The 15,386-nt window shown below is 42.8% G+C and overlaps 1 protein-coding gene across 2 annotated transcripts; it reads left to right on the forward strand.

Moving 5' to 3' along the window:
- The first annotated feature begins 1,107 nt into the window (after positions 1-1,107).
- LOC129706358 (lumican-like) lies at positions 1,108-14,987 on the forward strand. 2 transcript variants are annotated; one of them, XM_055650612.1, is made up of 3 exons: positions 1,108-1,572; positions 7,598-8,489; positions 13,886-14,987. In XM_055650612.1, exons 2-3 carry the CDS (start codon positions 7,619-7,621, stop codon positions 14,038-14,040), a joined length of 1,026 nt encoding a protein of 341 aa, XP_055506587.1. In that variant the 5' UTR covers positions 1,108-1,572; positions 7,598-7,618; the 3' UTR covers positions 14,041-14,987. The 2 variants fall into 2 exon arrangements, with proteins under 2 accessions (XP_055506587.1, XP_055506586.1); XM_055650611.1 differs by having other exon boundaries at positions 1,111-1,572; positions 7,595-8,489.
- Positions 14,988-15,386: the final 399 nt, after the last annotated feature.

Below are 15,386 nucleotides of genomic sequence, written 5' to 3' on the forward strand. Positions count from 1 at the left end.
CCTCAGGTTCCTATTAAATCTCTCCTCTCTCACTTTAAACCTATGCACTCTGGTTCTTGATTACCCTACTCTGGATAAAAGACTCCATGCATTTACTCCCCGCATGACCTTATACACCTCCATAAGATCACCCCTAATCCTCCTGCACTACCAATGGAAAAAGTCCCAGCCTGCCCAAACTCTCCCTATAGCTCGGGCTCTCGAGTCCTGGCAACATCATTGTGAATCTTTTCTGCACCCTCGCCATCTTAACCGTGCAACATACTGAAACCTCACAGCCACGCTGCAAGTTGCAGTTTACTTTAATTACAAGTGTTTTCTGTCTTGCAGTTCTGCGTCTTGGAAGGTTTAAGTTTCAGGATGAGTCCACATTCTTTAATGTTATCCACATAATAAGAAACAGGCTTCACACAAAAGGCTTGATTGATTACAGACTATTTTACAGTCATATCCAAAGACGCTGAACTCGAATTGGATGGAATTTGTAAATGTGGTGAGGGGTCATTTGTAGACTTTCGATTGGAGAGATGCAGTGCGGAAACAGTCCCTTCGGCCCACCGAATCCATGCCGACCAGCAATCACCCCATCCATCAGCACTATCCTACACACCAGGGGCAATTTACAATTTTACAGAAGGCAATTAGCCTAAAATACTTGCACGTCTTTAGAGTGTGGGTGGAAGCCGGACCACCCGGATAAAATCCATGTGGTCACAGGCAGAACGTGCAAACTCCGTACAGACAGCGCCCGTAGTCAAGATCGAACCCGGGTCTCTGGCGCTGTGAGGCAGCAACTCTACCGCTGTGCTGCCCCATTGTTTATTGACTACAGATATTGAAATGTTAAATCTGATCTCTCACTATTGCAAGAACTTGTAAACTTGTTCTCCTTTCTTTCAGCTTTGAGTGTCGAACAGAAACCTTCCACTGTTTTTGTTTTGGCCTCAGTGCGAGATTTGAACCTCGGCTGTTTTTCGTGATAGGTTTCGGAAAGGCACAAACCCTTGTACAGCATTCTGCTCAGGGTCAGGCTGTACTTCACGTTAGTCTTTTCAAACACTTTCTCTCGGGATCTGAGAACACATGGAAAGTATTGCTTTGCTTCGTGGAGTGTTGAGCTATGCACTCTGAAGAGCGTCGGGCACTTTGAAGTCGTTGGCTTTCGCTGCTTGTTCTGGCTGTGCTTTTCCCAAAAAAATAATTGAATCAAAATGGGGAACTTGTGAAAATTGAAACGCCAACACGCAAATTGTACCAAAAAAACCCTTAACCCTTGTGTCTTATCTGCACCGTAACTCCAGCCATCCATCTGCATTTAGTTAGTGGGCTCTATTTTTGGTATTTTTTAGCATTCCACAGTACTAATCCAAAATGATGACATAGCAGCTCTCTAGCAGTATCCACCTCTCTCACTGTTATTGTCAGCATTGGGGCACGGAAGTCTGGCAGCTTCCTCCTTCTCCAGAGACCCAAGAGAACTGCACTTATTATTTGATTCTTGTCCTCTTTGTCTCTCTCTCTCTCCCCTCTCATTCTTTTGGAATTAGGAAACCACAAGGCTCCCAGCTAAAGGTAAGTTTAATTTTGTGGCTTTCAGCGTTTGAGCTTGAACGTATGTGATTTCAGTTATTGTTAGTGGAGGTCTTTATACGCTCTTTCTTTCTCTTCCCCCAAAGTTACATTCAGAAACTTTTGTTGCACAGGGAACAGATTGGAAAATTGCTTCTTAACCCTTGAACGGTGGTATTGTAAGCAATGCACAGCAGGCAATTTGTGAAAGGTCATCATTGTCGAGTGTATTCATAATTTGTTGTAGGCTGGTGGATATTAATTGATCATGGTAAACATACATGCTCGGGGCTAATACAGCTGTTTGTGGGCGGAAGAGTAATTAACATGAAATTCATGGCGTTTGGTGTTTTTAAGACTCTACTGTTAGAGAGATTCTCCTCGCAACTGTGAGCAAAGCAGATCAAATTCAGAAATAATCTCAAAACTGTACAAAACTGTAGAACCACAATACTTAAGCCAACTACCGAAGCAAAGAAGTAAAAAGGAGTGCATTCCTGGAGCTATCTGCCGCTGATAATCTGCTTGCTTCATTCAAAGAAAGCATGTTGAAAGAAGAAGAGTCAATAATCATTCTTTTTTAGCATTCTGTGCCTGATGCAAAGCAGAGAAGGCAATGTTTCAGGCTGTGATGTTACACAGAACCATCGCTGTTTGATTCCAGATGTGAACCGTCTGAAGAGTTGGTCTTATTACAATCATTATTTATTGACTGGTCAATTGTGCAGGACATTTGTGCATAAGGTTATTTTGTTCAAAATTAACACTAATATCCTCTATTGTTAATTACGACAAGAATAAAGCCACAAAAAAAACGGAGATTGATAGCTTCCTTTGATTAGTGCAGGTGTCAAAGGTTATAGGGAGAAGACAGGAGAATGAGGTTAGGAGGGAAAGATAGATCAGCCATGATTGAATGGCGTAGACTCGATGGGCCGAATGGCCTAATTCTGCTCCTATGACATGAATTTAGGAAAATATCAATTATGCTTTATCAGAATTGCCAAACGGTGAATATCAATCTTTGACCATTATCAAACTATTGGAACTTAGGAGAAATTTGATTTTGAAAGCTCTGATATTTGAAAATGCATCTGGTGTTTAATGTTACCAGTTAATTATTTTCAAACCAAAACTTAACTTTCCAACTACATGCTGTCTATAAAAATACAACATAAAGCTTTAACGAACAGAATTCATGCCAGCAATGTACTTTAACACTGCTGGAGCCAACCAAGCAAGGATTCCAGAATAAATTAAATAAAAACTTATGTTCATAAGTTCTAGGAGCAGATTTAGGCCATTTGGCCCATCAAGTTTACTCCCTCATACTGATCTATTTTTCCCACTCAACCCCATTCTCCTGCCTTCCCCCTGTAACCCCTGACACCCATACTAATCAAGAATCTGTCAATCTCCGTCTTAAAAATATCCATTGACTTGGCTCCCACAGCCTTCTGTGGCAATAAATTCCACAGATTCACCACACTCAAGAAATTGCTCCTCATCTCCTTTCTAAAGGTAGTTGTCTGCCCTGACATAGAATACTGGTGCTGTGTGATTGAACGTATGTCTTACAGAAGCATTTCCAATATCTTCAACCTCTGGCCACACCCAACAAAAACTCACTTATGTTCAAAACACCATCTGTCCGACTTTAATTTGCTGGGAATTAATGGTCTTGCGACAAGAAATGTTGTAATTGCCCTGTGAAATTGACCTCACACTAAGCAAAATTGCATTACTGAGACAGTCAGTCGCTATAAAGATGTTTTTTTTGGTTTTCATTCTGGCAAGCGGAGGATAGAAACCAAGGCGGGATTGCTAAATAGTTAAGTTGCTAAAATCCCTTTCCTTGACGCCAGCTTGCTTCAGAGGCAGCATGTTCCAGCTGGCTCATCAAGGCTCTTAAATGCATGATGGAAAAGCAACAGCACCACATGACAACAGGCTATACAGAGACCAAAGCCACAACACGACCATTCAGCCCTTTGGGCTGATTCCATCCCACAATTATTTTGGAAGCCAATCTGCATCTCCTCTCCGCTTATCCTCATGTTCTGTGTGTCTGTTGTTAAACTTGACCCCATGCAATTTAATTTAGTTTAGTTTAGAGATATAGCATAGAAACAGGCCCTTGGGCCCACGGAATGGATATCGACCAGCCACCGATCACCCGTACACCAGTTTTGTTTTGTTTAGTTCAGAGACACAGCATTGAAACAGGCCCTTCGGCCCACCGAGTCTGCGCCAGCCAGTCGCCAATCACCCGTACACTAGTTTTGTTTTGTCTAGTTTAGAGACACAGCGTTGAAATAGGCCCTTCAGCCCACCGAGTCCACGCTGACAAGTGAACGCATGTACACTAGTTCTACCCTACACGTTAGGCATCATTTACAGGAGCCAATCAGCCTACAAACCTGAATGTCTTTGGAATGTGAGAGGAAACTGGAGCACCGGGACAAAACCCACATGGTTACAGGGAGAACAAGCAAACTCCTCACAAACAGCACCTGTAGTCAGAAACGAACCCGCTGCAAGGCAGCAACTCTACCGCTGCACTGAGATCTTCAATGCATGCCCAGGAACTTGAAGATGGTGACTCTCTCCACCACCTTCTCGTTGATGAAGACAGGTACATGGTTCCTCAACTTCCCTTCATGAAGTCAACCGTCAGTCCCCGCAGTAAATCAGCATCTGGAGTTCCATGCGTCTACAATCATCTCCTTGGTCTAGCCTAATTGTCTGCAACCTTGTTCTGCATAGGGGCCGGGACGCATGTCTGTGAGCGGATGGCGGGCCACATCTATCACGTGTACATATGGATCTCACCCCCATCGAGGCCCGAATGGCAGGCATCAAATCACGTGTTCACAGAAGGTAGACAAAAATGCTGGAGAAACTCAGTGGGTGAGGCAGCCTCATGCAATCCTTGCATGTCTCAGCCGCTGAGTTTCCCCAGAATTTTTGTCTAGTTGGATTTTTCCAGCATCTGCAGTTCAAACTGCCAGAGGAGGTACTTGAGGCACCAACATTTAAGAAGCAGTTAGACAGATACATGGGTAGGACAGATTTGTAGGGATATGGACCAAATGCTGGCAGGTGGGACTAGCATTACTGGGACATGGTGGCTGGTTTGGGCAAGTTGGGCCGAAGGGCCTGTTTCCACACTGTATCACTCAATGACTGTACGACTCTGGAGCAGGGGACTGAGCACACAGGCCTGAGTTGACGGGCTGCGAGGAGGAGGTGTTGTTGCCAATCCTTACTGATTGAGGTCTGTTGATGGGAAGTCGGGGATCAAGTTACATAGATGCTTGGAAGGGATGGTGGTGTGAAACGCCATGCAGCAGTCGATGAACAACAGCCTTTCAAATGTGTTTCTGTTGACTAAGTGGTCTAGTACAGACAACACCACAAGGAGTTTAAAGACAGAGGCAAAGTGCTGGAGTAACTCAGCGGGTCAAGCAGCATCTCTGGAGAAAAATGACAGGTGACGTTTCGGGTCAGGACCCTTCATGCATTCCGGAAGTGGTGGCGCTGCCCAAACAGCTGTGGCTCTCCTGTAGTCCGACTGTCTTTTCCCTTTTTTGTTTTCTTTTGTCTTGTTAGATGTATGTTTTAGTCTATTTTTAGTTGTGTATATGTGGAGGGTGGGGAAACTTTTGTTAATCCCTTCCTTCAATGGGGATGCGACCTTTTCCTTGTCGTATCTCCGTCTCTGTCTACGCTGAGGCCTCCAACTGGAATCGACCTTGTGGGTTCCGGTGGCAGAGCCTGTGGACTTACCATCGCGGGGCTGGCTGACGTCAGAGGCTGTGGTGGCGCTGTGGCTGCGCTACGACTTCGGAGCTTCAGAGGCTTCGGCCGCGAGCCCTGTGAACGGTAACATCGGGAGCTCGCAGGTCCCTGGTTGGTGACCGATTTTCAGGAGCTCCCGCAATGGCAGCTTCGTCCGCTGAACTGGAGGGTAGCGGCTTCGTCCGCCCCGAGTCGCGGAGTTTGAATCGGCCCGTTCGCGGAGCTTGGAATCGGCTGTGGAATTTACCATCACCCGGCAGGGGCTTCAACATCGAGAGCCTCGATCACCTCGACGCAGCGGGAGAATAAGCAAGGAAGAGATAAGACTTGTTGCCTTCCATCACAGCGAGGAGGAGATTCACTGTGATGGGTGTTTGTGTTAAATTGTGTTCATTGTGTGTTTTGTTGCTTTTTTTCTGTCATGGCTGCAAGGTACACAATTTTGTTCAAACTTGTTTGAATGACAATAAAGGAAATTAAATTCAATTCAATTCTTCAGGTGGTCAATCTCAACGTTGATATAATGTACATTTACTTTTAATAAAACCTAATGTCATTTTTTTCTTTCCCTGACAGCAACAGGTACATGGATAGGAAAGGTTTAGAGGGTAATGGGCCAAATGAGGGTAGGTGGGATTAGCATAGATATGGAATCTTGGTCAGCATAGGCAAGTTGGACCGAAGAGCCTGTTTCCGTGCTGTAAGACTATAGCTCTATGATCGGTATAATGCCAATTATTAAACAAAATCATAATTTCTTTTCACTCTGAAGAAGGGATCTGACCCGAACCATCACCTATTATTTTTCTCCAGAGATGCTGGCTGACCGGCTGAGTTACTTCAGCATTTTGTGACTATCTTCAGTATAAACCAGCATCTGCAGTTCCTCCGTACACATGATGGTTTCATTTGCTGTAATAGGGCATCCCCAGAAATGTTGGTTCATGGTATGGGCACAGGATTGATGATAATAGACTAACAATCCAGTCTTACAGCTCACATGTGCACATCCAGTCTGGAGGGCTTTCAATTAAATAGACTTGGAATCATTAAAAAAAAAATCTATTAACATGAATGGTGAAGATTAAATGATTTGGATTTTGTTCACCTATATTCGTTGAATAATTATTGAATTATTGAAGTGCAGGAGGATGAGGGGTGATCTTAGAGAGGTATATGAGATTAGGAGTGGAATAGATAGGGTAAATGCGTGGAGTCATTTATCCATTGCAGTGGAAACAAGAACAAATAGGACAAAAGTTTAAGGTGAGGGGGAAAAGGATTTAAACGGGATCTGAAGGGCAACTTAGTTCAGACAAAGGGTGCTAGGAGTATGGAGGTGGTTGAGGCAGGTACTCTCACAAAGTTTAAGAAACATTTAGATTGATACATGGATATGACAGGTTTGGGGGGATATGGTCCCCTGGTCTTCACATTCACAAATCCACCCATCTCTATTGAGATTCCAACACCAGGCCTCTCACCGACCCTACCAATATTCCCAAGGAACCATTCCCCTTGTGCCTTCCTGTTCCCAGTTCCACATTCACCAGATTTAGACTTTAGAGATACAGCGTGGAAACAGGCCCTTCGGCCCACTGGGTCCATGCTGACCAGCGATCACCCCGCATGACTCCACACGCCAGGGACAATTTCCAATTTCCAGAAGCCAATTAACCTACATACCTGTACATCTTTGGCGTGTGGGAGAAAACTGGAGCACCCAGAGAAAACCCACGCGGTCACAGGGAGAACGTACAAAGTCCGTACATACAGCACCCATGGTCAGGAACGAACCCTAGTCTCTGTCGCTGCGAGGCACAACTCTACTGCTACGCAATTGTGCGGCTGGAATTTTCTGGTACAGCTCAGTACTTTGCAGCTTCTATATGTTAAAAAAAGACTAAGTGCTGGAATAACTCAGGAAGTAACCCTGAAGAACATGCATAGGGGACGTATTGGGTTGGGAACCTTCTTCATAAGATGACAATTCGGGTCTGAAGAAAGGTCCTGATTTGAAACGTCACCTATCCACGTTCTCCAGGAATGCTGCCTGATCCGTTGCATTGCTCCAGCATTTTGTGATTTTTTTCTGTTAACCAGCATTGGCCGTTTTTTGTTCCTACATTTTAAGTGAAATACACTGTTGAATATTGATATTCCTGCCATTTGAGACAAGAGGATTAATTCCATGCTTATTTTTTCCCATGTTTTTTACCTACAGCAGTATCGTACACTCACTCCTAAGATGAAGCTCATTCAACTTCCTATATTCGCTTTGCTGGTCAGCTGCATACTTTGTCAGTATGACTACGATTCATTCTTTGGTTATTATCCAGCAAACCAAGCAGGTCATCCATATCCAGTTTGCTCAGTTGAGTGTGAGTGTCCCTACACCTTCCCCACTGCCATGTACTGCAATGACCGCAAGCTTAAAACAATCCCAACCGTGCCAGCACAGATAAAGTATGTTTACCTCCAAAACAACCAGCTCACGGGCATTCCAAGCAATGCTTTCGAAAACGCCACCGACTTGCGATGGATTATCCTCGACAACAATCAGATCATCAACGAGAATGTAGGCAAGAAAGTCTTCTCAAAGCTAAAGTCTTTACAGAGGTTGTATATCAACAAGAACAACCTGACAGAAGTCATCCCCTCCCTACCCAAGTCATTGATAGAGCTGAAAATGTCGTCAAACCAGATCTCGAAGATTGGAAACGGCTTAAAAGGACTTGAAAATCTGACTACGCTGGTACTGGAAGGCAACAAGTTGAAAGATGTCGGCGGAGTACTGGGCAATTTGAAGTCACTGATGTTTGTTGACTTGAGTATGAACAAATTAACCAAACTACCTGACGTTCTTCCGCCAGGCATCGAAATGCTCTACATGGATGACAATGACATTGACAAGATTCCTAAGGACTACTTAATTAAATATCCCACCTTGCAATACCTACGCATGGCAAATAATAAAATAACAGATGAAGGACTCCCCGACAAAGTCTTCAATGTCACCTCACTGATTGAGTTGGATCTTGCCTTCAATGAATTGAAGTCAATCCCAGTTGTCAACGAAAACCTAGAAAATCTGTATCTACAGGCGAATCAGATTGAAAGTAAGTCTGACTGCATTTCATTACAATTCCTAAAATAAACCAGGTAAAATTAAATTAACATTAGGTGCAAATCTGGACATATAGGAGTACAGGTACATAGTTCCTTGAAAGAGGCGTCACAGGTAGATAAGGTGGTCAAAAAGGCTTTTGGTACATTAGCCTTCATCAGCCTGAGCAATGAGTATAGAAGTTGGGATAAGACATTGCAGTTGTATAAGATATTGGCGAGGCCACATTTAGAGTATTGTGTTCAGTTTTGGGCATCATGTTATAGGAAAGATGTTGTCAAGCTGAAAATGGTGCAAAGAAGATTTAGGATGATGTTTCCAGGACTCAAGAGCTATAGGGAGAGGTTGAGCAGCCAAGGATTCTATCCCTTGGAGCCTAGGAGGATGTGGGAGTGATCTTATAGAGGTGTACACAATCATGAGATGAATAGATCAGGTAAATGCAGAGACTCTTGCCCAGAGCAGGGGAATCGAGAACCAGAGGACATAGATTTCAGGTGAGGTGGGAAAAATTTAATAGTTACGTGAAGGGTAACTTTTTAAAACAAAAGGTGATGGGTGTATGAAATGCTGCTGGAAGATGTAGCTGAGGCAGAGACTATTGCAACATTTAAGAAACATTTAGACTGGGATAGGATAGGTTTAGAGGGATATAGGCCAGAAGCAGGCAGGTGGGATTCGTGTAGATGGGACACGTTGGTCGATGTGAGCAAGTTGGGTTCCACGCTGTATGACTCTATGACTATGACATGTCCACATTTTCCCCATGTATGACTTTGCCTGCAGAAATGCTAATGACAAACTTGTCCCTTAGCAGAATATAATCTAAAATTTGCGGGTTTTGCAAGACATTTTTCACCAGGGTTCATCAAGGATATAACAGGATATGGATCAAGTGTGAAAATGAGCAAGGAAATGACAGGCAGAGTTTTAACCCAGACATATGCAAATCACTTCATTTTGGGAAGTTAACCAAGGGAGGACATACACAGTGAATGGCAGGACCTTGGGGCATTCTGTTGAAGAGAAACCCCCTGAGATAAAAGGACATAGCTCCCACAATGTGGCACTGCAGGTGGACAGGGTGATACAAAAACAGTTTGGCATGCTGGGCTTCTGCTGCTAAGGCATTGACAACAAGTGTTAGGATGTTGTAGTACGGTCGTATAAAATGTTGGTGAGGCTGCACTGGGTGCGTTTCTGTTCACCATACTGCAGGAAAGAGGTGAATTAACTGGAAAAGAGGCAGAAAAGATTCACAGGGATATTACCTGGGTTGGAATGTCTGGGGGCGCTGGGATGGAGTTGCTGCCTTACAGCGTCAGAGACCCAGGTTCGATCCTGGCCACGGGTGCTGTCTGTACGGAGTTTGTACATTTCCAGTGCGACTGTTTTCGCAAGGTGTTCCGGTTTCCTCCCTCATCCCAAAAACATGCGGGTTTGTAGGTTAATTGGCTTCAGTAAATTGTCCCTAGAGTGTAGGACAGAACCAGTGTATGGGTGATCTTTGGTCGGTATGGACTCAGTGGGCTGATGGGCCTGTTTCTCTGCTGTATCTCTACACTAAACTAAAATAACGTGCAAAAATAGTTGATGGAGAAACCCATGATTAAACAAAGGCAATGGTTACTCAGACAGCTACTGTTAATAATTCATCCCTAGTTACTATTTGACTCAAATAATCGGACATAAGCACACACTGTTGATCAAGTTATTTGACAATGAATATAAGGATATACTATTAATCAAATATTTGAGCACATCAAGACCTATTGGTTGAATTGCTCTGCCTTTGTTGACATCTAGTTAGGTAAGGTCAACACAAGAAGGTATAAATTTATAGACTAGAATCGAGGAGAATACTTTTCACACACGCAGTGACAGAATCCAAAACTAATGTGTGTAAGGGGAGGAAAGAAGAAACTGCAGTTACTGGTTAATACACCAAAGGACACCAGGTTCTGGAGTAACTCAGTGGGTCAGGCAGCATCTCTGGAGAACATAGATAGGTGATGTTTTGGGTGAGGCCACACTCTCATTTGGGTGAGGTCGCACTCTTGCCACCGGGAAGAAGGTACAAGAGCCTGAAAACTGTAACGTCCAGGTTCAGGAGCAGCTTCATCCCAACAACCATCAGGCTCTTGAACACTATGGCCTCTAAATAAGCCCCAAACTAGGTCGTTTTGGGGGCATTATTTTTGTCTTTGCACTATTATTGTTTTATCTGTCCAACTCCCCATACATCCATTCAACCATACACCCAACCCACCCACCTACCCACCTAACCACCCATACACCCAACTATGGTATTTACAGAGAACCGTGGTTAAATGTCTGTTGTGCTGCTGCAAGTAAGAATTTCATTGGTTTGTTTCAAGACTTATGACAATAAGACATTCTTGATTCTTGTCTGTTGACCCTTCTTCAGACTCTAACGGGTGACGACCCTTCTTCAGACAGTCTGAAGAAGGGTCCTGACCTGAAAGGTCACCTATCCATGTTCTCCAGAGATACTGCCTGACCTGCTGAGTTACTCCAGCACTTTGTGGCCGATCTGAAAAAGGGAGTTTAAAATTAAACAGGGCTCTGTGGGATATCCCATTAGCTCTTTCGTAAAATGGTAGACGTAATGGTTCTAATATATCTCCATGTTATAAATTCCTATTATTCCATGAACAGGTTGTTCTATAATCAGTCTCCTCAGTTGATGGTAACAGTTCATAATTGAAATGTAGTACATTTGCCCCCATAATGATTGCTCTAGCTTAAGACGTGCTAATAAAAGGCAAGCAACAATAGATTTTGAACTTTAGAGATACAGCGTGGAAACAGGCCCTTCGGCCCATTCAGTCACCCCTGTACACTGACACTGTCCTACACACCAGGGAAAACCTACAAACCTGCATGTCTTTTGGAGAGTGGGAGGAAACAGGAGCTTCTGGAGAAAACCCACGCAGTCCCAGGGAGAACGTACAAACTCCACACAGACAACACCCATAATCAGGATCAAATCCATGTCTGTAAGGAAGCAACTCTACCGCTGCGCCACTGTGCTGCCCCTTTTATTGTATTAATGTTTATTGAGAATCTGGTGGAAGTTTTCCAGTCAGCACCCATCTCAGTAATGCTAACACCAGCCAATATTTTACATTCGCCAACTTTAATCTCTTAACTTCAAGTCTAAGTCGTCAAACTGGAATTCTATCCCTAGACATTTTAACCTTCCGTTCCACATCAAGGGCGATCTGATTGACCCGGTGAAATATGAGATGCAACTCCTCCAATTTGAGTGTGGCCTCTCTCTGACAGTGGAGGAGGACCAGGACAATTGCCAGTGTAGGAATGGGAAGGGGAGTTAAAATGTTTGGCAACTGGGAGATCGTGAAGTTCAAGGCGGACTGAGCGCAGGTGTTCACATAAATACAGATACATACACATCTTTATTGTAGACAAAAGTGCTGGAGAAACTGAGCGGGTGAAGCAGCATCTATGGAGCGAAGGAAATAGACAACGTTTCGGGCCGAAACCCTTCTTCAGACTGATATAGGGTGGGTGGGGGTGGGAAGATGCTCCCCACCTGCTCCACTCCCACCCCCCCCACCCTACATCAGGCTAAAGAAGGGTTTTGGCCCGAAACTTTGCCTATTTCCTTCACTCCATAGATGCTGCTGCACCCGCTGAGTTTCTCCAGCACTTTTGTTTACCTTTGATTTTCCAGCATCTGCAGTTCCTTCTTAAACACATCTTTATTTTTGTTATTGTTGCAGAAGGATCTCAGATTCGAATTTTGTGATATTTTGCTTTGCTTGTTGTTTATCCTGAAGTGACAAATCCTATGTTTAAAATTAATCTTGAGATTAATACTTGAGATTAACAACACACACACTTGTTCTCACATTTAGTGCCTAAGCACATGAAAATGTAAATCTGACCTGCCTCGTATATGTTTAAAATTGTGTGGTGCTGATTTTAAGTACAATCAGTTATTCTTGATAGACATAAAGTGTGCAAGAAGGAACTGCAGATGCTGGTTTAAACCGAAGATAGACACAAAAAGCTGGAATAACTTAGGGGGCCAGGCAGCATCTCTGGAGAGAAGGAATGGGTGATGTTTCATGTCAACATGCCCTTCACCAGACTAGTCAGGGGAAAGGGAAAGGGAAATATAGACGATGATGTAGAGAGATGAGCTATGAATGAAAGAAAGGCAAAAAGTAATGAAGACATTGCTGACTGTTTGTTGGGTGAAGGCAAAATGCTGGTGTGACTTGGATGGGGGAGGGATGGAGAGAGAGAGAATGCCGGGATTACTTGAAGTTAGAGAAATCAATATTCATACTGCTGGGCATAAAGTACATAACGACCTGATAGAAGTATATACAATTATTAGAAGTACAAGTTAATAAATGAATGAATGAATGAATGATTGAATGATTGCATGAATGAATGAATAAGTTTATTGGCCAAGTATTCACATACAAGGAATTTGCCTTAATGCTCCGCCCGCAAGTGACAACATACAGTGACAGTTAGGAATGACACATAAAACATTAAAAATTAATAATAAAACATTATTGATTAAACATGTGAATTATTAGTACAGATACGGTAGACTGTCAGAATCTATATTCCAAGGTTTAAATGGCAAAGGATAATAGGCGTAGCTTTGAGGTGAGAGGGGTAAATTTTAAGGAGGATGCACAAGGTAAGGATTTTGCACTGAGGGTGGTGATTGCCTGGAACATGCATCTGGGGGTGGTGGATGAAATAAATACATGAAAATGTCCAGGACTAGTGGGCATAGCTTTAAGATAAGTGGGGCAAAGTTTAAAGGAGATGCAAGGAGAACTGTCTGAAGAAGGGTCGCCACCCATAAGAGGCTGAAGGAGGGTCAACAGACAAGAATCAAGAATGTCTTGTCATGTCTTGATATGGAACAATGAAATTCGTACTTGCAGCAGCACAACAGATAATTTACAGATATACTCTGTAAATACCATAACAGACGGACGGACAGACGGACAGACAGACAGACAGACGGACAGACAGATAGACAGACAGACAGGGCAGGCAGGCAGACAGGCAGGCAGACAGGCAGGCAGGCAGGCAGGCAGGCAGGCAGGCAGAGCGAGTATTTTGCACATACGGTTGAGAGTGCCTGTAACATGCTGCCAAGGATGGTGGTGAAGGTAGATATATGATAGTGGCATTTAAGAGGCTTTTAGATGGGCATGTGGAGAAGGAAGGAGATGGATCACCTGCAGGTAGAAAAGATTAGTTGACCTTGGCATTGTGTTTGGTACGGAGATTGCATGGAGATTGTGGGCCAAGGGGCCTGTTCTTGTGCTGCTGTTCGTTCATGTTCTAATACTGTCACTTGTTTTTCAGAGTTCACCTTGTCTAGCTTCTGTCGTGTAACCACCGCTATGGATTTCTCCAGGATCAAACACCTGCGACTGGATGGCAATCATCTCACCCGTGAAAGCTTACCCATAGATATGTCACAGTGCCTCCGCGTGGCTGGGGACATTTCAATCAATTGAGAAGAAAATGACTTGATTTCAAATAGTTCACCTATTAACACATCATATAGTGCAAACCTAACACCTTTCATTCTTATATCGTCACATAATCATAACTTTTCTCTTAACGGCTAAATAAAATTGACAATATAATTGAAAATAAATGAATGTTACAGTAGTGTATGTTAAAGGTTAGCGCTGTGCAAAGTGGCAAGGAAGCATCCTTTTGAAATATAGCGTTTATGAATTATATTCTTCAGCTGGCTGCACATTGAATAACAGTTTTTTTTAAAGCTTCCCAGTAAACTGAGTATGCACAACTGCAATGTTAAAACTGAATTATGTTATTTCACTGTTGTCTTTGTACATTGATTCCATTATGTAGAACGCTCTTCTGCTGTTTAATAGACTACGAGATATATATAAAATACACTACACTTGAGCAATTGGAACTCTTTAATTTTTAAAGGCGTAGAAATGTTATAATAAGCTGGATTTTATACACACTTTAGCTTTCTGATAAATCTGAATCAAGATATATTTTTCTCAAAAAATCTTATAGGAATGTCATGGGCCAATGTTGTAACACAAACTGAATCAATTTAACACCTTTTCTATTCGTGCTCATTTGACTCACAAAACAGGATCGGAAATGTTTTAGGATCTGTAGGAATTGAGGGGATTTAATTGGGTTTTGCAATTTAATTTTGCATGGAGGTGTTATGGAAAAAGAAATGTAATTTTAATTACCAATTAAGCAACTTTCTTCTATTATTATGTACTTCCGTCTATATCATTAAAAAAAATAACAGCTTCTAAAATGTTAATAATTTTTCATAGATACAATTAAATATTGTAACCTCACCGATGTTGTATGTTGTAAATCATGCATGACATTTATGCATCTTCCTCTAATAACTTGTATGCAACATTGAGTTATATATAGGAAATAAAGCATAGTTAATTAAGTTGCATCGCTTATTATTGCCTTTAGTTTATCTTTTGTTTCTTCTTGTTTTAGCTCCTAATCTTAACCCTGCATTGATTAGAACTGTTTTTTAAATAGTACTGGGTTTGCAGATCTGAGATCTTTAAAATCCATATGCTATTGATAGGCAATAGATTCTATTCTATGGGTGTTTCAGGAGGGGGTTATGGAAATGTACCATGCCATAGGAACGAAGATCTCAAGCTGGAACGGATGCAGAGAAGATTTCTGAGGATGTTGCCAGGACTCGAAGGTCTGAGCTATAAGGATAGGTTGAGCAATAGACAATAGACAATAGGTGCAGGAGTAGGCCATTCGGCCCTTTGGGGCAGCACTGCCATTCAATGTGAACATGGCTGATCATCCACAATCAGTACCC

This window comes from Leucoraja erinacea, chromosome 19 (genome assembly GCF_028641065.1).
Source record: "Leucoraja erinacea ecotype New England chromosome 19, Leri_hhj_1, whole genome shotgun sequence".
Taxonomy (NCBI): Eukaryota; Metazoa; Chordata; class Chondrichthyes; order Rajiformes; family Rajidae; genus Leucoraja; species Leucoraja erinaceus.